Genomic DNA, 23,579 nt, shown 5'->3' with positions numbered 1-23,579 from the left:
CACGGTCTGAAACTCAGCACCAAATCCTCCATTAATTTGCCTGATCCTCACTTGCTGATGATGTCCCTCATCCCCATGGCTTCTGAAGGGTGTTGGCCAAAGACAACTCTGTCGATACGATCACTGCAACCCCTGTGTTTTGGGGGCTAATGATCCCTTTTGGTCCTAGAGAGACTGAGCTGCAGCGAGCAATTCTTTCAGCCTGTCTGCCTGTGCCAGCTGACCCCTGAACGCACAGCACACACCCTGCACAGGTATCCTGAATTTGGAGCTTTATTTATCAAAGGACTCGTACAGGGACACGCGGTCCTGAACCATTCAGCTGGACGGGGCAAGGTTACGAGGCAGGGCACGCGGAGAGCTCTGAAGACGAGCGGAGCTGATCTGCCAGGGGCTGCTTTGGATACACGAAGCCTCTGTTGGTGCTGCTTTAGGGAGCGAGCTCGTGGGCTTACATTGCTGAGTATATGCCAATGAATACCACCATGCTATGTACAATCTTTAATGAGAACTTTTCCCCTAAATTAGATGGAGGAGATGAAAATGGCTCGGCAAAACGATGTGACCTTGGAAAGTGTTCCCAGAGTGCTCTGGAACAACTCATGCGCAGACACGCAGTAAATTATTCAAAGGGCTGGCTCCATTTCTCTGCTCATCTCCTTCCAGGTGAACGAAAATCCACAGGGCGGGATAGATTTTCTTCTTTCTGTGGCTATGCTTAAATCATTCCTGCCAGCCACGGCGGGAGGAAGAGCCCGACAGTTCCCAGCAAACACACGATGATGAACATCCAGAGGAAGATCCTGTCAATGACCATCGCAACGTACTTCCAGTCTTCCTTCACCTGGCAGGACAGAGATGAAAGGCCGGTTATTGAGGCTTAATTGAGATTAATAGCACTTAAAGATTAATAGTGCTTTATTCCTGAAGGCAATATTTTAATTTAAGTCCTGAGATAGGAGGGAAGGATCTCACTTACATACAATGGCCATGTACAATGGCAAAGGTTTGCTCTATCGCCTGCATGGGAGACATTCCCAGGCTGCGTGGGTGTGCTCGTGCGATTGCAAGCCCTGTTCAGAGCTCCCCAGGGATGACGTATGCCTGTGGATAATTCAGCTTGTCTGCACACTCAGGATCCCATTTTCCATAAGCAACAGCTGTAACTGGGTGTGTAAATGAGGCTGAGATTCAAGCTGAGGGAGGAAAAGGAATTGCTCGTTTCTTCGTGCTAGTAAACAGATTTGCTTACGGATTAATGAAGCCAAACTCATTCTGTGAAGGGATTTACAGATTTGGCTGAGTAAGCAGTGAAAATGAACCAGCAAATAAAAGAAGCGGTTTTCCTCATCCTTCTTTTTCTCCACTTTTGTCTTGCTGTGGGAGGATTTTCCAGCAATTCCTCCCCGGGGAAATCTAGTACTTATTAATACCAGCAGGCAAGACCTGTTGTAAATGGATATTTCATCAAGTAAGAAACCACACACGTATGAAAACTTCTTTTATGCCTTTGCTGTTATTAATTTCTTTCCCAGGAAGAGGACTGATTAGATGGTGAAACTTTATTTGATATGGCTGTAGCCATTATAATTCCCTACAATGTACCACTTGGTGATTAATAGCCCTGATGTTGCCTTGAGCTCTGGGCTGAAGTTTGGCAGGCTGCCTTCCTCTTTAGGGAAAACAGCTCAGCGGGAGCTAGCTCAAACCTCTTCAGTGGTCGTTGCTGCAGAAAATCAGGAGTGTGGTGGTAAGGAGAAGGAGAGAGCAAAGCCAATGCTGCACTTTGCTGGGGCTGCTTTACTGGACCCACTGTTCTGAGATCCTGAGCACACAGAGCTTCGCTGTGCCTAAAGCTGCTGCATATATCGGGCTGTAGCACGCGTGAAAAGTGCAGTGCAATAATAATATAGCACTAATGGTGCAGGCCTTTTCATTCTCAGATCCTAGATTTGTTTTAAACATGGTTAATAAGTGAGTAGCCTAGAATATTATTTATTTATTTATTTATTTATTTATTTTGTAAGAGACCTTGTTTGATATATATATATATATATATGTATATAAAGGAATTGCTGATAATGCTGAATGATCATTTTGGTAAAGGAAGCAGTCCAAATATCACTGAAATAGCCATTTGAAGGAGATGATATTTTCACAGGTATAGTGGCAACTTCAGGTCCTAAAATATTATGATTTTCCAGCACCAAACAAGCAAGCTCTGAGCACAGCACAGACTCTGTAAACTCACCTAAACTCACCTTGAGTTTTCCCTTTCTTCTTCAGTCACGGATGCACCACTAAAGTTTATCTTATGTCTTGTGGATGTTACACAGGAATCATGATGGGTCAGAGGGGGACAATATACAGCCCTGGCTTCTGGGACAAACGTGATGATTTGTTGTGCTAAGAAAACTAGTCTTTGCAGATAACGTATGTGAATTTTCTTCTTTTTGGCTTGCTGAGCCCTTCATAAACTCGTCATGAATCATCCAGTGTATTTGCAAAGCACCCGTCTTCTCTGTGCCTCAGCAGCGACAGCACTCAGCTGAAGCAATGCCAACAGTGAGCTCTTTAACTGCTCCCTCATCACTTGCCTTGTGAACTCCCTTTAAGGATTACAGTATTGCTCTAGCTTCTTGGCTCAGTACACAGAGAAATGCTATTTTTTTCCCATAATTTTTCCTCTGAACAAAGAATCTTAAATTTCAGGAATCCCTGAACATTCTCAGAAGTGTAAGAATCAGCTAAATATTTTCATGCAATGGATAATTTTATTCACTTTAAAAATAACATCAAGTTAAGCAGGTCTTTACTATTCAACAAGCAAAGGTAAAAATAAAAATAAAAATTGAGGCTCATCCTGAAGGTAGTTATCTTCATGGGGGAAATGAGCACATCTTTCTGTCATTAGGGTAATCATAAGAAATAGTAACCCTTGAAATCAAAAGGTATTCTCTCATCCCAAGGATGGAGTCACAGTGGATAATTCCCTTTTGCTGTACCAATTTTCTGATCTATTCATCATTTGCTGAGAGTTGGAGTGAGTCCCTGATGCTTAAAATTTCTGGTGAGAAGGCCAGCTAAGCAAGCTCTGGATGACTATATTTAAAAGTTTAACATCTCATGAAGCAGCCGGTGTGTAAGAAAAATCTGAAATTTGCCATCTGATGTCCAACTGGAAAGCTGGGTTGAGAGAAATAATTCCCCATTCTGGCAAAATAGGCTTTTTTGAATATTTGTATTTGTAGAAATAAGTGTAGATCACTTGAAGAAAAGAAATAAACTAGATTAATTTCTCTTTGAGAAAGGAACAGGGAAATGGAAGAGAAACAACTTTAAAAGTCCAACTGAAATTTGCTCTCAGATGTGGTGTATATAGAAATACTCAGCCCATCTTTAAAATGGTGCCTGGGAGCGCATCAAAAGTTTGCAAAATCAGTATCCAGCTTCAGAGCAAGAGCACAGAGGGATGGAATGAGGCGTTACAGAGGGACAATGAGAAGAAGAGGAGGAGGAAAAGCAAATGGTCTGGGTTTTGTTTTGTTTTGTGTTCTGACAGCTCTGTAGCATTTCCCTGTGACAGAAACTCTCCAGCATCCCACGTGGAGCGTGATCCACAGAGACCTCTATGGCAGCATCTATGCAGCTGCCAACATCTGCCGTCCCAACTCCTGAGCTGTGCTCTGATTAGTTTTTAAGAGGCTCACTCAAAACTGTGTTCGGGAAAGGATCAGGGGCAGGAACCAGCTGACTTCTCCACCCCCAAATTCCTGCAAGATCAGGGAATTTGTGGCTCTTTCTTGGTTCAGCTGCCTACAGGTCCGAGCAGTGGGAATAGGGCACTGGGCCCCAGGGTATGAGGGAAGGGTTGAGGTACCTTGGGGACCCCCAAATGACATCTGATTCTCAGGAGCCAGAGCCTCTAACACAGATTAGAGCAGTCCCAAGGGGTTTTATTGTACTTTGTTAAAAATAAACCGGTGAGATTATCCTGTGTTCCCCTCCCCCTCAGCGATTTTATCTCCTATTTTATTTTTTAAGCTGTCTTCGAAGACTTCTTATTAGAGTAGTCCTGAGATGCGCACAGTCACGAGGACAATGAGGCTTTCCAGACGGTGTGTGCTTATTTTGGCTTTTGTGTGACATGCAACTTGTTTTGCTTCTCAGCCTGCAATTAATTTCTAATGGCATTTCTATCATATGCTAGGACAATTCCATCTTGCATTTCCCCCAGCAAGCTGTTGTGCTTGTGCTGTTCGCAGATACCTTTTTGTAACAAACAACTGCCTCTTGCATTTCCCATTTTCTCTTTGCTGAAGCACTTAATTAAATGAGCTATTTACTTTTAATTTAGAAACACTGCCCCTGTGGCAATGGTGCTTTAGAAAAGAGACAGTTTAAAAGAAGCTCTGCTCCCATTCTGCGAAGGTACATGTGTCTGAAAATATCACCCAAGAAACACTGAGCTAGGTCTCAGGGCTGCAGCTGCATGACAGGTGTCTGCTGAAGGGTTTGTTGGAGACCTCCGTCTCTGGTAGAAATGCCACAATTCGATTTTAAGATGATAGCAAATTTTTGAGTACTGATTTTTTTTTTCCTCAATAAATTCTTATTTTATTAGGTCATCTCTGCTCCCTACAGTAATTTTCAACTCCATGAGAGCACATTTCCTCCAGAAAAAGAAAAAAGTCAGGGCCAGTAATTATTCCCCCAGATCTGAAAACCCAACCTCTGCCTATCACGCAGACCACATTTGCTATGAAAGAACAAAAGGCTGTGGCAGGGAGCCCACTCTTCCAGGGAGCCTGGGACGTCGACGGTGCCAGGGTGACCCTTCTCCACTCACTGCTAGTGGTTTTCATGGTGCCTTTGCTCGCAGGCTGTCCTGGCAAGAGGTCTGCTTAGAGCCCACAGAATTGCCCCTTTTCTTCTGCTTTTTATGTCTAATAGCTTCCTCCTTGGGTTAATTGCTTCAGTTCAAGAGGCAAGAGTAGTAGAAGGTGTAAGACTCTGGAGGCCGTTTTCATTTTGAAGAAAGTTGCAATGATGGATTAAAAGGAAAGAACTCAAGATATTCATCAGCCTAGTTCTTGTTGATATCAACAAGCTTAGCAGAAAGAGAATCAATCAAAAGGAGAAGTATTGTTGATGTATTATTCTTTCATTTGCACCCCGGGGAAATATGTGAGTTAAAATCAATTGACTTCCATGGGTTTACTTCTTATTATTACCAGTCGGAGAGAGCAGAGTTTGATTCCCACAGTCCTAATGTGCTTGCAGAATATTTTAGCCCACAAAAGGGAGCCGGGCTGTCATGTAATGAAGGAGGGGGTTCATAGCCCTTCTCTGCCACAAATCTTGTTCTGCGACCTTGAACAGGTCATCTCATCCCTGTGGTTTGGCTGTCACTCCTCAAAATGAGGAATAAACGGCTGCTTCCTCAAAGGGATGTTGTGGAGCGAAATACATTAAAGAGCAGAGGCCTCTCAAACTGTGGCACCAAGGAGCACATAAATGGACAGCAGCACTTAATCCTTTGTTGCTGCTGCTAAGTGCTCAGTGCTGTGAAAAATGCAAATATAAAGACACTCTTCAAGCCCAGGAAGTCTTGCGTAAAAGCACTGCGACTTGCTTTGACTGCAAATCTGGAGACAATCGAACTGTAAGAACAGCTGAAAAGGTACTGTTGCTGGCTGATACCTCTAAGAAACCCAGACAATGTCTTCTTTAGGAAAAAGCTTGTGGCTTCCCTCAGTATGGCCATAATTAGCTCGCATGCTGTATCCATAGTATTGTAGGGGCAGAGCAGTGAGGTGTAATAGGATGTGGCATTTGTATGTGCATCACCGTCTCCACTAAAATAAATTCTTTCAGCCTCTACTTCTATTTGTAGCCATATTTACCCCCTGAGAGTAAGTGTGAAGTTTGTCTGCCCATCTGCCCACCCACCTTCCCACAGACGGAGCCAACTGCTCCATGGAAGTCCACTAATGAGGAATCGCAGCATGCAGAGCTAAACATACCCTGCAACATCCCCACGCTACTACGCGCTTCCCGCAACCCCAGCCTATTTTGGGAATTTGCTTTCCCAGGCTCAGTAACCACAGTCAACGCTGAATAGAAAACCAAGTGTGAATTCCCTGTCTGTCAGAGGCTTAGCTATAAAGAAGTCTGCTACGTTCCCATCAGATCACTGCTTTTCTGTTCTCTCTCTCTCCATCTTAGCTGCTTCCTACAGATGAGGGGCTTTCTGCTCCCAAGTAGTAGTGTTGGGAAAGGGTTTTTATGCACAGCAATGTGAAGGGGCTGCTCCATTGAGGTCCTGAGTTCCCTGACTGCTCACAAGGGTCAGCGGCAGTCAACATCTCGCAGGAGACATCTCACCCTTGGTGGAGGCACAGGTCGGAGCCCGACCAGCTCAGGAAAGGTCAGCATGCAAAGCTGGCTTCCAGGGAGGATTCTGTTTCTGCTCTATCTCATTATAATACAGTTTTTGGCTTTTATCTACAAAAAAACTGAAAGCATAACTCAGAGCTGTGATGTGACCCCTTGTGCTCAAAGCAGGGCTGTGAACTGCTGAACTACCAAGGCAGGGATGCTAGGGCAACGCTGTCACAACCAACGCCAAAGTGCACTCGCTGATACTGTTCTCAGGAATGGGACAACAACAAATTACGCTGGCACCTCCTCTGGCTGTTCCCTGTAGAAGAATCACGACATGGAGCCCAATTCTGCAAGGTGCCCTCTGGCCTCAATTAAAATCACATCCTTGGCTGCAATTAGAGGTGTTTTAAAATGGTTCAGGCTTTAGAGTACTAAAGGATTTCTTTTTTTTTCTAGCTACATTTTGATCCCCTAAAAAGGAAAACAAATTAAATCCCCTCCTACGCACCCCTAAAAAAGAAGAAGGGCTGGGGGGAGGATTACTATTCTCTTTTACAACTGGTCCTACTTGACAACAACTTTACTCCTCTTTACTGCTGGAGAACCTTATTGCTCTAGAGCAGCCCAGAGCATGGTTTGGCCCACATGCCTGCCAAGACCCCAAGGACAAGCTCTCTGTTCATATCTGTAGTGCCAGTGTGTCCAGGAACCATGATGATTATACTTACTGAGTATACTTTCATAGCCCTCGTGTTTAGAGGGGCTTCCTTAGCAGGGGATTTTTGGCTTACCCAAGGAGAGCAGGCTAAGTTAGCATACTCACCGAGAAATCTGCATCTTCTGCTCGCAGGTGCTCTGCAATGTAGTGAACCCCTTCCACTGCCAGCTTCAGGGCTGGGGACATCAAGACGAGATGTTCTCCTTTGTTGCTGTGAGTCTTGCTTCCTTGAGCCGGTGTGCCGGCCGCCTCGCTCTTTTTGCACTTACACTTGCACTGGTGGGGCTTGTGCTGGGGCTGCTCTTCGTTTAGGTGGCAGCGCTGGGACGCTGGCGAGGCACTGGACTGGCCGTTGGTCTGGGAAGAGTCCTCCTGCAGGTAACAGTACTGGATGCTTCGGGACCGACAGCGGATGCTCCCTTCCTCTGCCTTGTTGGGGCTGTACATCTGCTGAACACTCAGCGACCTGCCTTTGGAGATGGACGTGGTCTGGGTGTCACTCAGGAGGTGGCGTGAGGGCTGCGGAGAGGAGCAGGTCACCTGTACGGGCTCTGGGTGTAGCACGGAGTACTGCCCAGAAGGAGATTTGCAGATAGGCTGGGGTTTGGCTGGCTCCTCGAGGTGGGCACAGAAGGAAGCTGTGGGTGACGGCTCGTTACTCTGGGGGCTGGGGGAAGACGAGGTAGTGAAGTTGGGCTCCATGTCGGTCTCGGACCAAAGTCTCGGTGAGTTGGTTATTTTGTGCATAGATTCAATGAGCTTCTTGCAATTGTCTTTCACCGTGGAGGGACGTTTCATGAAGAGGAGACGTGGGACTATGTCGAGGAAGATCCTCCTCACCCAGTCAGGCATCGTGTGGGTGCGCGGGGAACGATGGTGCACGTTGAGCACGAAGACGGTGATGATGATGGACAAGGTGACAAATATCATGGTGAACAGCAGGTACTCCCCAATCAGGGGGATGACCAAGGAGGTAGAAGGGATGATCTCCGTGATGAGCAGCAGGAACACAGTGAGGGACAGCAGCACGGAGATGCACAAAGTTATCTTTTCTCCACACTCAGAGGGCAGGTAGAAGACCAGGACAGTCAGGCAGGAGATAAGCAGGCAGGGGATGATCAGGTTGATTGTGTAGAACAGTGGCAGCCTCCGGATAATAAAGGAGTAAGTTATATCGGGGTAAATCTCTGTGCAGCATTCATATTTCTTGCTGTTGTAGTTGCCCACAGCATTAATGATGACCCATTCCCCACTCTCCCAGTAGTCCAGCTGGTCCACATGGCTATGCATGCTCACCAAGTCTATCTTGGCTTTGTCATACGTCCAGGAGCCAAATTTCATTGTACAGTTTTGCTGGTCAAAGGGGAAGAAGGTAACATCGATGCTGCAGGAGCTTTTGTAGATAGCAGGTGGCATCCATTTAATTCTCCCATCGTAGAAGAGGTGAGCCTTGGTCAGGTGGGTGACCGCAAAGTCACCATCAGCACTGGGGAGAAAGAGAAGAAAGAAAGAGACTACAGTTGTCTGGGACTTCTCAGTTCTAAAGAAATATGATATTTAGTGCTTGGCTTCCAAAACTGTACTCAGGGCACCTGGGAGATGCATCATGCCCTAACACTGCATCCATCCACCCTACCCAATGGTTTTTGAACTCTGTTGGCTTATGCAAGCACTGGGTTTGCATACAGATGTCAGGCCTTGCCTTGCATAAGCCATGCCCTGGAGGTAAATGCACACAAGTTTTCCTCGAAGGTTTCCCATAAATGTCCTGGAGAGGGTTGAGTTTCCTTTGCTTTAGAGGTGGGAGGAACCAGGCGGTGTGGCTGTGAGCTCTGTAGAATTAATTGTGACAGCTACTATAAATCAGAGTGTTGGGTAACCATTCAGTCTCTTACATGGAAAACAGTAAGAGTGTTATATCAATAGGAATAATAGCAGTTAATCTCTTGATTTCCCCATCAGGGAGAGAGCTGCCATTTTCATTGTCTTTTTATAGGGACTCTCAATTGAGGACTGTGTGCTGATATCAGATGCATGGATAACAAAACAAGATTTTATATCAGAAAACTTCAAAGTCAGAGAAAAGAAGGAGACCAAGGAACTCTGAGGCCTGGTCCTGGCGCTGGGACCTCAGGGACAGCGCGCATCATTTGGGGAAAGATTGGCAGGATCTGGCCCTTAGTGAGCTGTCTAACACATATCCAGGCAGAGATGGAAATGCCCCTGATCCCCAGGATCACAGCCCAGGTAATTGTTTCTTGAAACAATTTTCCAGTTTGCTTGAATTCATGGAAAAATAAACCCAGAATGATTGTGTGATATGAACTAGGCTTTTTAACTCAAATCTTGCTGCTATAATAGAAAATGTTTGCTTTTTGCTGCAAGTTTTTTTTTTTTTGACAGAAAAGCTATAAATATGTACAAACCCAGACTGCTGTCCCAAAGGTGTCAAGGCAAAACCACAATTATGTTTTATTCCAAATGTTGTACCATGCACCTAACTCCTTTCTTGACTCTTTTTCATATCTAATTTACACTCATGGACTGCTTTCTCTGGATGAAAACCATCTAGTTTCCTCCTGGGTTTTGCCTGCCCTGTACAGCCAGATTGAGACACGAAACATGCACAGCAAGAGACATTCCAGCATTTGCTGTTCTTGGTGGTTTTCTTTCTAAATCTCAATAGGAATTTGGAATCCAATTCAGCATTTAATGAGATCTCAGAGGCATGATTAAATTGTTCATTAATGGAACAATATGTTTATAATTGGACTTATATTACAGCAAAGGGATAATGAACATTCACCATTGTTTCTTTCTCAGGTAGCACAGTATGTAAGTGGCTGGGTAAACAATACGGGTGCCTCTTTATCCCTTTTAAGGCTGTTGGAAAAGGGCACGAACCTCTTGCTAAAAGCGCACCCAGGAACAATAATAATTCCCCTATGTATCGTGTAGCTGGTTTGTGCAGACGTTGTGTTTCATTCCCACAATTGTCTTGTCTGGCAATTTTGCCCTCTTCCCGTGCCTACCCACACGCCTCTCTTCTGTAGGCATAGCTGTAACCAGAGGGATGCTGCAGAGCTTGTATGCCAATTATTTCAGCAACTGAGCTGCTTCTTTGAGGAGGAAGACTTTATTTTTAATTGCTTGCCCAACAGCCCAGGCTCAGCCTGGGTCCTCACCTCACACACTACTGCAGACAACTGTGGCCCTGCTGTCCACGCTGGATTTTGCCTCCAGTGCCATGGTGGGAACGGATCCAAGACAACTGCGCTTTGCAGCTGGGAGTCAGGTAATGACTGTGAGGGGCCGTGAAACATCCTGGAATCCTCCTGCTTTTCTCTTAGCCACATAACAAGGCCGTGAAGTAATTCCTGATCTCAGATGGGTTTTACTGGGGATGTTTGGACTTCTCACTACAGTTCCGTATAGAGATACCTGAGCAATTTTTAAGAAGCTGCTGTGGATAGAGGGTATCTAAGCCAGCTATATTATGCAAAGGTAGTGTTAGCAGTTGTCTTAACCCTTTGTGTGTATATATATATATATATATATATATATATTTGCCTATTTTCCCAGGCTTGCCACCCACACTGGACCTTCAAGCATATGCTTACTGAGTTGGAAGCTGTGCCTGCTGGCATGCTGCCGATGCCGGGTTCTCATTCTGCTTACCTTGACGTGAGGGAAGGAGCAAACAAGGTCACCCATCTGTTGACAGTCTCCAAAAGCCTTTCCTCAATCTCTCCAAGGTATCAAGCTGCGAAAACTATCTATAAATGAAGTCTGCACTTATGAGATTGGGGAAACTCTGTTTCCTTGTGGAAAGCTTTGTCGCACCGTTCTTGGCCAAGCTGTGCCAACTTTCACTGCATAACGCGAGTGGTTCCTTAGACAGCTAGGTGGGAGATCTGCAGGGAAAATCTCCAGTCATTCCTTTGTAGAGGTAGCACATTTTCCTCATTCAGTCTACACCATTGTGTTGTGACTGTTGTCATGAAAAGCCATTTGGAAGCAGGAGTGAGCGCAAGGTAAACGTCACAACAAGAACTTGAGAATTAAGATAGTCAGGCTCTCCTGATTACCCTGACCTGACAGCTTGAAAAAATCTGTTAGTAATAAAGTGCTGGAGCTCCTGTATTTTCATGTCAAATACAACAGTGCACACCAAAAGAGAAGAGAGTTGCTTGTTCCTCTTCTGATGGAAATAGTGCTGCTGCGTTCTGCAGCCTTTGATTCCTCATTTCTGGAATAAAGGCTGCTCTTCTAAAATCTTCTGAGTTTCTAAGGGTTCAAGGATGGTATTGTTTTACTGGCAGCCATCAACCGCATTTCATTAAAAAGCTCTGCTGATGGAGATTTTTTGCCAGTTTCTATTTTCCCTGCATTTGGGAGATACATCGTCTCACAAAATTAAATGTTTTCAGAATGCATGTAAATGAGGCACACATTTATTTTAATTTCTGATGATACAATTTAAATCCAAACAGAGCTTTAAAAGCTTGAAAATTAGCTATATCCATGTATGGATATAGCTAGAATGTCCTCATTTAAAGCATTTTTCATCCAACAACAGTAACCAAGAAAAAAAGGGGTTTCAAGACCCCATTAAAATATCAACTCTGCACCCTTTTTGTAGATATTAAACAGATGCATCTGTAATGTTCAGATTAAAATGCTCCAAAGGCAAATCAAAGAATTTTTGAATGTTCAGCAATTATTTTTCCCTAGCAAAATGATTGCTCTGAACTCACAGGTTGGTAAGGGCCTCAGGAGAAGATCAAATTCCCTCATCAGAGCAGGGTTAGTTACAAGAGGGTGCCCAGGACCTTGTCCTGTTGGATTTTGAATATATCCAGGCTCTTGGCACCTTAAGTACAAAGCAGATGTGTCAATGCAGATCTTGGGTGCATAGATGGAGCTCTCTGTGCACTGATGTCAACTTCTGCAGGTCTCATCCCAACATTTGCTTGTCTCAGATGCTGGGAAATCATTGGTAACAGAAATTTCAATAATTCCTCAATAAAATAAGTATCTGTCCCAGAAGTGGTTGTGCTACACTGATGAAATAGGCTCAAGTTTCTCAGAAGGCTGTAAGAGTACTGGATTTGTGCTTTTGCTTCCAATATTCCTTTTGCCAAGCATCCTTATCAGCATTTTGGAAGTAAAACTGGCTCCATCCTGAACATTATGGCAGAAGAAAGCCTTAGATGCTAACTCAGCAACAGCCCATGAGAGAGACCCCTCTCGGAGATTTTTGTCGGTTCCTGTATTACAGGAAAGAGCTCGGTGGCAAATCTCAAAGACATCTACAGAGATAATGCCTCTCTAAAAATATTTCAAACTCCCAGGAGAATCAGGAAAGCTTAAGTGTGAAGTAGCAATTATGGGCCTATTATAAGTACAATCTGGTGCAAAATGACAATATCTAGGCAAGCATGCACACAAATGAAGAAAAATGTCAAGAATGTTTCCAACATTTGTAAGGTTAGACTGGGCCACTTTTTGGCATTTTTCTTTCAAACAGCTTTGAGATGAGTCAGGAAGCCAGTGTTACTCCATAAGCCTCACTAGTTGCAAACATCATAGTACAGTTCAAAAGAACAAGCCACTACAGTGTAGTTCAAAGAACTCTTTGCTTTCTCATGATTTTCAAAAGCTGCCTGCCAGATGAACTTCTAACCCAGTACTGTAATCCTTTTTGTCCATATTATCACTGGGTGAGTTCCTGAAGATATTTCCTCCTCTTAATTATTGAAATATTTATTTGAATTCACATCATGCATGATCCTGTCTCTCTATTTATTTATTTATTTATTTGTGACTATGGAGACTAAGGCAGGGATTTTCTTTTTGGAACAGTTAACACCAGAAAGTATTGAGAAAAAGTAAATGATGAGGCCTGAATGTTTCCAATAGCCTTTTCCCAGGTTTTACCATCACCAGGGTAGAGAAAAGAAATGTTACAATGCTATCCTGTGTGTCTACTTGAAAGTTAGCCAGTGAAGCTCACATTTCAATTTCTCTGGCTGTCCGTTAGGCTCAAGGACATGTTCTTGCGTTCCTCTTTAGCAGCTGGACCACTGGCTGCAAACCTTCTGTTTCTGGGTTTTCTCCTCTGAAATTTCAATGATGTACTGGATTTGAATCATTCAACACAATGGTGGAGCAGTGAAAAAATCAAAATGCAGCCCCAATGGCTGATTAGACCCCCCAAAATATTTTTTTTTTACTTCAAATATACACAGGAAAACTAAAGTGTGTTTAAAGTCCGTTCATGAATGGGAAACAAATTCGATGCAGAAGATTAGATAATCCATTTGTAAATGATTTGGTGGTGTCTGAAGAGCTTTTACAGCCTCAGATAGAGAACAGCTGGCCTTCTTGGCAGAGAAGAAGAGAGGCTTTGTCATTTCACTATTAACTCACATTCTTCTGTTATACATATGTTTTGTCACATCTCGTAGAGACTGTTTACAGAGTCTTGGAACTTATCTCATCAAGCCTGAAAACCCAGCAGCATATTAATTTCCCTGTAGGATATTAATTTGGTTTTAGATTCCTTATGAATGTTGACAACTACATACACTCTCTAGGCCAAACCGGCTGAGTTTACTGATTTAATTTGAGCCTCTAGAGTGGATAAATGGAAGTTTTTGATAATAATGAGCTTAGATACAAGAATAATTCACAACAAGGGGTTAGGTTTCCCTAACAATGTAAATCTCAAATCAATTTAAATTTTGCCATTTCTATATATTCCTCCACATGGAAACGGGAGAGGCATTCATGTAATCTCCTGTCCAGAAATTCTCTTTTCCAAAGGATATCATCCCAAACAGAAACATCATAGTTCTGCCAGAGTACATGGTAAGCAGTTAATAATTCACATTAAAAAGCTTGAAGAGTACAAAAAGCCAGTGTGGCCATTCTCTCTCTTCCACCAAGGTCCATGCAGACATTTCTGTTGGTGTTAGTCATACAGAATTATCTATATGACTTGAAGTTGCCTCTAAACAATATATAAAATATGTGAGGGAGGCCTTATTTGTATCACCCTTGACTATTCACTATCTTTGCAAAACCTTCCCAAAACATTTCCAGCTGAAATGAGAAACATAAACCCCACCAGCATGGTGGGGTTAAGCAGTTGGTGAGGCGCCGTGCAGAAGAATCTCACCCTGATGTTCCCTCAGGCTACATGTTTTGCCTTGCCTGCACCACATTTGTCCTGCCTTGCCCTTGCCCTGCAACCCCTAAAAACTGTGAAACCTGACCGTTAGAGTACTGCAGCTAAGATGACGACTGCAGCTTCAGATGTGTTTGGTAAGAAGCCAGATAGAAAAGTACATCCAGGGCAGAAGGCAGGCTACATAAGACGTGTTTGACACTATACGAAAGAGCATGGGCAAATATAGCAGTAAAGAGCTACAGAATTAATGGAAAACCATTACTGACTGGCTAGTGGTTGGCGTCTACAGCCGTGTTTAATTCATGGATAAAGAAAGCAATTAAAAATGTATGATAGACTCATGACAACCATCGGGAGAATGCATGGTTATTGATGATAAGTATGGATACAGGGAGAGTTGTAGCTTCAGTTTAGGTGTCTGGGGCACTACATTTCACAGCGTGGTAGTAGGGCACCAGGACAAAAAGACTTGCTACCTACCATAGGGATGCAGCAGGATGCTGAGGTTTCCTTCTTTAGTGCTAGGGCACCCCTTGCATGGCCCATGCTCCATCAGCCACAGTGAGCATGCTGAGCCGAGGGGGTAGGGACCATGAGGGTCCCACAGACAAAGAGGTTTGTTAATCTATACCATTGTCAGTAATCAGACAATGAGAAGGTCAAAGACTTTTTTTTCTTTTTTTCTTTTTTTTTTTTTTTTTTGTCCATTGGAAACTGTGAACACCTTTCTTGGCTGCAACATGAGGCATTTGTCATATCGTATTCGCACTCTTTCCTGTAAGATGGGAAGGTCCAAGTGACTAGGAACTAGTAATTTCCAGTGATCTAATCTCTAGTGATTTCCAAACGTTTTGCAGTTACCACACCACTGAGGATCAGAGGCAAGATGGAGAACTCTGCTGTTATAAGCAAAGGAGAAATCAGTCCTGGCACTTGGACACTCTTTCTAAGAATATCAGCAAGCTGCAAAAGAAAGAAAGAAAACGACCACTTGCTCCCTGCAAGGTGTCCATGCAAGAGAGAGATTTCAAGCATTTGGGATCAGGAGAAAATACCTGTTTAGGAATAATTCTAGAATTCCATTGGGTTGACCTGAAACCTGTATTTGTAGACATGCAAGTCTGATATTTTTGGGGCATATTTGCCTTATTTAAGCCCGTCTTGGTAATTGGCTTTTCCAGTTGCTGGTGATGAATGAGGGGAGAGCTCCTTGGTGAAATGAAGCTGAAAGGGACTGAAAGCTCCTATCCAGATTAATTGTCTCTCCAACATGTGAAGAGAAAACAGTACCTGGCATCCCCCACATAACTCACTGTTAGAGAGAGCGTCATTAGGAGAACAAAGCCCTTGTGATGAATGTTAGTCATGGTATTTACGGCACATCTGGGACAGATTTTGTGAGAATGTAGGACAGATATTATGAGACTCTACTTAGACCTCGACCAAAGAGAATTAAATAAGGAGGGACAATTGGAAGAAGCTCCTTGATGCCACGGACAGAGAAAATTTGCAAGGATGGGTTTGCCTTCTGGCCACAGTGCTCACACTCACTTGTTGTAGAGGACAATGTCTGGCCTCCAGATGAGCTCCGAGGGGATTCGGATGGATGTGACATTTTCATATTCCTGGGGGTCCCAGCGCAGCTTGTAGTCATGCCACTCCTGCCAAAAACAGGGCAGTTACAAACCTAGGAGACCTCAGATTGAAAAACTGAAATGGAACATGGAAAAACACATATTTTGGTGCACTCACCTGCTTCACCCACACATTTGTGGTCATCATTTGGTTCTTCTCATCCTGAAATGCAAGATCAGATATCAGTTACAGGAGCAGGGGAAGTGCCCCAAGGAACACATTACATTTCTCTTAATTGTACTTAATTTCTGTAATTCTAAATCACCTCTGCAATAAATGTAAGTTCCATCTTGGAAATAAAGAGCAGATGTTTCTGTCATTTAACACGGGACAGGGCACAGCTGTCTGATACCACTGAACAGCTGAGCCTGCACTGAAGCAATCCTGCAAGCAGACTGACTTGAATTTACTGGGATTTTCCTGGGTGCTGATGGGTTCAGACTAGGATGACGAGGACAGGTGGAGAGAAGAGCTCCTCCGCTCGGCTTTGTCCTGAGCACTGATGGAAGAGGATGCTGGGCATTTTTATTTTCACTCACATGTGCACATTGCTTACAATTTTCATTTTCATCGTCAAGTAGTGCTTAGTATTTCTGTGTAACATTATCAGTGAGCACAGTTCTGGAAACATGAAGCTCAGTGGTGTTTCTCCTTCTACAAAACGCACAAACTTAGAGCACCACGGATTGAATTTTGTGAACAAAACCGAGCTACTCTGCTGATACATAACCCCTGGACAGCCTTGTGTATACCCATGGTGTCAATTTGTAGGCTTTTTTCCACCTCTAAATAGATATAACATGAGAAGGTAGAACTACATATACACTTTTAAATAGTGTGAGGCAGACCCAATGCTGGCAGCACCATAGTAGAATTAATTATTATTTGCTTCTTGCCTTGCACACAAGTTACAAACCCTGTGTAAATAACCAGGATGAATTACATGGGGCAGAGTTTAGTCTGAGAGCTCAAAGCTTGTTTGTATTTTTGTTTCTTTTCTCTCTCTTTGTTCTGGCAACAAAACCAGCTCAGTTGACAGGGCTCATTTGGAAGCAAGCTGCTCATCATTAACCTTGCTCTTGTGCCAGTTCAGGATTAATCTGAACCCTAAAAGCTGGGAGATTCATGGGGCCGTGCCTCCCCCTCGCTGAGCCTCCTCACCACGGTCGTGGCACCAAGTGCAAAACCCAACAGGAGATATCCTCATCCAGGGGCTGGGGACCAGGAGCATGAGGAGGAAGGAGGAATACAAAAAAACATTCAAGTGAGCAACAACGGAAGGAAAATTCCAGCTACTTCCTTGGGTGGGAGATCAGGATTGCCGCTGGTGGGGGCTGCCATGCCCTGCTCTGGACCACCCTGCTTCTCCTACCACTGCAAGCCAGGTGCCCAAGGGTCTCCACCACGTTCCTTGTTACTGTCTGGGTGCTGATCCTTGTGGCAATTCCTGCCTGTTTTCCACGTCCAGACTGCACCCAAGGGCTCTGCCATCCTGACCCCAGAGAAGGGTGGCTCTAGTCCTGTGGGTTCCTCTCGCAGGGGGTTGCAGGGTGCAGTGATGGTGGAGCCGCACGGCCTGGACTTTTTCCTCAGGGTGAACACAGCACACAAAGCCCCACAGAGATAAGATCTGAGGAGCCCAGGTGTGTTTTTCAGTGGTTGCCCCCAGACAAGTGCTCGATCCCCTACCACCTCATCTCAGAAAACCCCCAGCACAATGGGGTGAGCTGAGGACATGTGGGGCTGTCAAGTTTCACATTGATTTTCGTTTCCATCCCAGCTTTTGCCAGCAGGAGCTGGCATTTGAATACAGCTCTGATTTCTCTTTCAGACTTCTCGTTGTTGGGAGCTGCACTCCGGGTCTAACAATTGCACCGGGGTTTGCACCAGAAGGGGCACAGACCGTCTAAGTGCTGAGGTGGCAGGGGTGTCACTTGTCCCCAGCGTCGGAGGGGATGAGACCTCTCCTCTCAGCAGCCCTGGCACAAGCCTGCCTGGTGGTTGCACTTCTAACCACTGACGTGATTTTAAGAAGATTAATTCTCCTCCAGTAGGCTGGGAAAAGCACCACGAAGCAGGTGTATCGATCCCACCCCTCCGCGATTCTGCAGCTGCATAATGGAAAGTCTCTCATGCCTTCACAGTCACTAATGTCTCATCTTCACCCTTATCAATTATTCAGATGAGAGCCAAACAACTTCAACATTAGCAACTGCAAACAGCTCTGGATCCCTCAGGCTGACGTAAGGGAGGGGAGGACCGCAGGGCCCTTTCTGTGCTGCAGAGCTGGAAGCTGGTGTCTTGTGCATGAGGACATGCAACTCTCCAGCAACTGGTGGCTTTGATTTCCCACCTCCCACACCAGTTTAGCTGCATTTCTTTTGCATTTAAGGTCTCTAAAGCTCTGCAACCAGGGGCTTGTTGCATTTTTCATTTATTGCTTGCTCTGGCACTTGGCTGCCTGTTGTGTTTGGACTAGTTCTCACAGAGATGTAGCAGCCTCAAGTTCTTCTTTCCCTTGTAAAAATCTGTTTATTTTTTCCCATAAAACTACAATGCTGTAAGCCTCTATGGACCAATGACTATATTCAGCCTGAATACTTTGGGATTCATTGAGAATGAAGGTCGTAATGCCACACCATTGAGAAAGAGGCTTTGACTGTCTCAGGAGGGCTCCTGTGGCCGGGAGGAAATGGGCAGGCTCCAGCAGCACTAAGTATGGAAAAAGTATTGAGGATGATTTAAGATTTCTGTTTATTGCCTTGGCTATTTCAGCCATTCATGGATGAGATCTAGATACTAAAAAATCTCATCTTCTTTACAAGAACTTCTAAAAGTTTTTTTTCTCCAGTTTAATGACTCCTATCTAAAAAGACAAAGTGTAGAGAGTCATCTGCTGTGATCGGCCTGCACCAGCAATGTCCTTAATTTGCATCATACTTTCCTTTGTCACCGCCTTTTCATCTGCCATAGGAGTACAGTAAAAAGTGACAGAGAGAAACCTCCAAAGGCATGACCAACACCTGTGCAAGAGATGTTCAAGGGCACCAACAGAATTGTTGTGCCAACTGTGTGCAGACAAGGACTGAGAGAAGCACACGGGAGCAAGACGTGCACAAGCTAGATGTGTGTGTGCATGCTTCCCTCGTCCTGCAGGGATCGCCTCTATTTAAGACACTTGATCCCAACACACTGTAAGAGATTAATCCTTTAAATACCATTTCAATACATATCAGCTCAGAGTGCAGACCACACCATTTTGTACACAGCACACACAGTTTGTACGTGTGACTTCTATTTAAGCAAACATTCAGGAATAATTTTTGTAAATATCTGCCAGAGCAGCTAACAACCCTCAAAACTTCCATCTGCAGAAAGCTCCTCAGGCCAGCTATCTTCCAGAGATGTATAAAATACTATTCCTCTTAGCTTGTGTCAATTAGTGTTAACAATTATGGCTTAAATTCTAAATCAGCTGATTGTTTTCTCTTTAGCCAGGACCCTCTGGCACTTATGCCAGCAGCTCCACTGCTGTGCTGTGATCAGTCCTACTGGTTTTGGTAAGGAATTTGGGATTTTGGCTCCAGTCAATGAAGAACAAAGGATCCAGTTTGATGACCAGCTACTCTCACAAGTCACCTCATTCCACCAGAGCTCTCTGTGTGATAACTTTCCTTCTGAGAGCAAAGGCTTCCCAACCTGACCCTGAACCAGCCTGCAAAACCAACATGCACCTTGAGCATCCCCCCAGAGCCCCGACCCCGTTGATCCCGTCTGCTCGTTGCACAAATGGGTTGCACTTACGACATCGATGAGCTGGGCGATGGACAAGCCGAAGCGAACCAGGACCACGTCGGAAATGTTGGCGACGGGGCGGGACCACTTGTTATACCCGGAGAAGAGTTTCTTCAGGAGACGCTCCTCCGCGTGGGCTCGGGTTTCCACGTGGCCGAAGGCTGCGGGGACGGCACGGGCAGGGCAGGGTGAGGCACAGGAGCAGCTGTGCATCCCAGGGTGAGGTGCAGGATCACCCCAGCCCACCCCCAGTCACAGCAGGGAGCAGAGCCTTCTCCTACCAGGACCCCGGGGATGTCCCCAAGGAGGGACACACGGGAGGGTGATGCCACCCTGGGGACCTGCCTACCCACTCCCCCAGGCATTGCCGTGTATTTCTCCCTCCATTCACCCACCGTGGCCAAATCCTGTGGGGCATCACTGAAATGACTTTAAAACCACCGCATGGGTCATTTTCCCCTGAAGCTGGTTTAGTTTTTACGGCCACTTTGTGGTAAGCTTCTAGCAGTGAAGTCTGCAAGCAGTAAAGGGGGATACGTGAAGGGTAAGACAAAAAGGAGAAAGCAGCCTTGTTAGTCAAACACTGCTGGGGGATAGGGACCTTGGAACAGATTTACACATAAAAATTGGCATCCAATGCATCAGAAAAAAAAAATAAAAATAAAGGAGAGGTTGAAATTCAGCTCTTCAAACTGAGCTTCATAGCTGGTGTTTCACAAAAGCAGTGGGTGAAGGAAGAGGAAGGGGGAGAGCAGAAATTGCACAAAAGTGCAGTTTCCCTTAATAATACTTTAAAAGTTGGATGCTGCAAGGAACAGCCCTGACCGTGCACGTTCACTACAGGAGCTGTCGGTGGTGCCTGCTGGTAACTAAAAATGAAATCTTCCTTTCTTCAGGGGGCTGCCGGGGGCTGTGCCCCCGTGCAGGATGCATGCACACGCATCCTCCACCAAGCACAGAGGGGAGAGGGAGTGGGCTCTCTCCCCACGTCCCTTGTGGAATATGGCTCCTACTTAGTCTTTAGCCTGCCCTGGATTATACAAAGGGAAGCATTAGCTGAGAGCTGGCTGCGCTCTCCCCAGCCACAGCTATCGCCCCGAGACACATTAACACACTTCACCCAGGGAGAAAAGCCCAGGCAAGAAGCAGAGGCTGAGCCCCTCTGTGTCCTCCCCCCGTCCCCTTCCACACTGAGCTTTAACCCTTTTCCCATCTGTTCCGGCAAGGAGCAGAAAATAAAAGCAAAGCGCTGCTCAGCAGAGCAATATTTTTAGGTGAACTGCTACAACAGGGCAGGGGGATGCAGGAGCGGGGGAAATTCCTCGCTGAAAGGGACCGGGCTTTGCAGCATGATTTTGAGAGGGCTAAGGGAGAAAAGAGCTAAAGAGCAGAGCAGGGGAAGAAAAGCCTCTCAAACTTACCGGGGAAGGTGCTGGCACACAGCAGGAGGAGGAGGTTTCCCTTAGCCACAAGAAATCCCATTGTGGAGCGAAGCTCAGGCTCTAGCACGCAGAGGCTCCCGTCAGGGCAACTTTTCCTCTCTGAGTCTCCGGATCCTCCAGCTTCATCCCCCTGAACTCCTTCCTCTCCCTCTCTCACCTCTCTCCGGGAGGCAGTAATAGCTGATTTACATCCTTCCCATTCTCTTCTGCCTGATTTCCAGCTCTCACTCCTAGAAAGACGCTTTTCCCTGGGATGCAGACGGACACGTGCTCGCAAGGGATGTGTGAGGGCTGCAGAAAGCTCCTGTAAAGAAGCACGAAATGCTCACCCTGCCTGGGCTCTCCTCTCCCTTCTGCTACAGGGTGCTTTGCCTGCTCCGTTTGCTCATTGCTGCTGCTGCTGCTTTCTCCCTTCCCCCAGCCCTTTCGGCAGCCTTCGCTCAGCTTCTGCTGCTGCTGGACCACCGATGCCAACGCCGGCACTTGATGAAGCAAAGAAGGAGCACGATGTGTTTGTATATTTAATGTGCTTAGACCTGCCCACCTCCCGCCGAGGAGGAGGAGGGAGTCTGTGCACTCCAGCAAACGGGCTGCAGGGAAGGAAAACTTTCAGCACGAGAAATAAAAAGGGAGATCCAGACCTGGCTGCAGCCAGAAGTGGTGGACTTGGGGCCATCTGGGACCTTTATAGCACCTGAACCCCGAACAGTTCTTAATTAATAATAGCTATTCATTTCATTTTGCCCAAGTGCTTTTCAAAATTGCTCCTGTAGATTAACAGGGTAATTAGCCTGACAGGTATTTCTGGCCCTGCATGTAGCTTTGCTGTCGACAGTTATTGAGCCCAATGAATCTGCCCATGAGCATGGGTCTCTGCTGTGCTTGGTGCTGTACGAAGACAGAGCAAAAATACAAACATTACTCTTTGTCCAGAAGCAACATGCAAATCAAAGGTGAGGCTGAGGCAGGGACTTGCTTGAACTTACCTGTATATGTGACTGCACCTTAAATATACCACAAATAGCCCTGCTGAAGTCTTGAACAATATCTGTGGAGGAAAATGTTGGCAAGGAATTAGCACTCAGCCCTTCATCATGCAGCCCTGATTCCTCGCACGGAAGGCACAGAGTGGAGCCCTCTTCATTTCATTTTAAAACCAGCTTTGATATTAACACAATTACTTCCACACGGACAGTAAATGGATTTCTTTTTCAGGCAGGGGTAATTTTGCCAGCTGCAAAATTAATCAAAGTCTGTTCTAATGATACTAGCTACATATTTTATGTATAATAATTTCCCTACTCTGAAAGCATCTCAAGTATCTTCCAATATAATAGATTGCTGGCTGAAAGTGGGGAGGATTAAAGCAACAAGAGAAATTAAGTCTGTAGTGTTATTATAAATAATATCAACATAGTACCAAACTCATTTTTTTTGTTCCTTCTTGTCCCATCTTTTCCTTAACAGTTGTCAACCTTTCAGGATGAGAAAACCCCACCATTTTTTCTGCTGGGTGCGTAAACTCCTGCATGGTTTGCCTTCCTTCCTTTTGGTGGCCTGCCCCTCACTGCAGCACCTGAGCACCGGTGACGTGCTATAAAAACCCACAGTGCTCGTTCCAGGGAACCATCCAGCATTAATTCAATAAACAGCAGATGCAAGACCAAATTAGCTTAAAGTCGCCCTGCAGGTTGCATCCCGGCAGCCAGGTCCTGTGCGGCACTGAGCACCCCTTTGCCCCGTCCATCGCTGGGGGAGCAGATGGGCACTCACTCCTCCCCAGGGTAAGAACGGGGTCGCTCAGTCTTGTGTTGTACGCTGCACGTCGCCTCGAGCATCGCGTGTCAGCGCGGCGGCACCGCCGTGTGCCTGCAGCAGCTCATCGGGGCTGCAGACAGAGCCAGTGAGGAGCCCGTCTGCCAACACCACGGGCTTTCTGCAGTGGGATCAGTCCACAGGGACACGGGTAGGGGCAGAAGAGGACCTGGAGGCTGCGGCTTCCCAGGCTCTGACTGCGCTGTGCCAGGGCTTCAGGGCTTGGGTAGTGGAGACAAGTCTTGCCTGGCTCCTTGACCATTTCTCAGCCAAAATACTGTTGTTGGTCCTTGAAAAGGCAGTGAGTCTTCCTGGAGGAGGTGTAGGCTGAGGCACAGGGCAACTACAGATTCCCAGACACCCACACAGTACCAGGAAAACCCATTCCCTTACACCCCTTTGCTCTATGAAAGCCGGAGGGAGAGGGATGTCACCTGAGTTTCCACACTCCTCTGCTTCTCTCTGGGTCCAACACTGTGCATTTTGTGCCAACAGCATTAACAGGTGAAATTGTAGGATCACAGAAACCTCTAGGTGGAAGAGACCTTCAGGATCATCAAGTCCAACCATCACCCTGATCTTCCCAGTCCCG

General features: G+C 45.6%; 1 protein-coding gene across 1 annotated transcript; it reads right to left on the bottom strand.

Moving 5' to 3' along the window:
- Nucleotides 1-255: 255 nt before the first annotated feature.
- Nucleotides 256-21,947, bottom strand: CHRNA4 (cholinergic receptor nicotinic alpha 4 subunit). The gene is made up of 6 exons (XM_083802117.1): nucleotides 21,152-21,947; nucleotides 19,740-19,891; nucleotides 16,053-16,097; nucleotides 15,852-15,961; nucleotides 7,211-8,591; nucleotides 256-844 (listed from the first exon to the last, which is right to left on the bottom strand). The coding sequence occupies exons 1-6, from the start codon at nucleotides 21,210-21,212 to the stop codon at nucleotides 719-721; spliced, it is 1,875 nt and encodes a 624-aa protein (XP_083658243.1). The 5' UTR covers nucleotides 21,213-21,947; the 3' UTR covers nucleotides 256-718.
- Nucleotides 21,948-23,579: the final 1,632 nt, after the last annotated feature.

Source organism: Anser anser (genome assembly GCF_964211835.1).
Source record: "Anser anser genome assembly, chromosome: 16".
NCBI lineage: Eukaryota > Metazoa > Chordata > Aves > Anseriformes > Anatidae > Anser > Anser anser.
Note: the sequence above shows the minus strand (reverse complement) of the source record. Positions and strands in the feature narration are given on the sequence as shown.

Excerpts from the sequence above, each read along its gene's own strand:
- CHRNA4 (XM_083802117.1), bottom strand. The coding sequence starts at position 21,212 with ATGGGATTTCTTGTGGCTAAGGGAAACCTCCTCCTCCTGCTGTGTGCC. Across the intron at positions 19,892-21,151 it reads GTGTGCCAGCACCTTCCCCG|CCTTCGGCCACGTGGAAACC; the intron begins GTAAGTTTGAGA and ends CCGTCCCCGCAG. Across the intron at positions 8,592-15,851 it reads GACATTGTCCTCTACAACAA|TGCTGATGGTGACTTTGCGG; the intron begins GTGAGTGTGAGC and ends CTTTCTCCCCAG.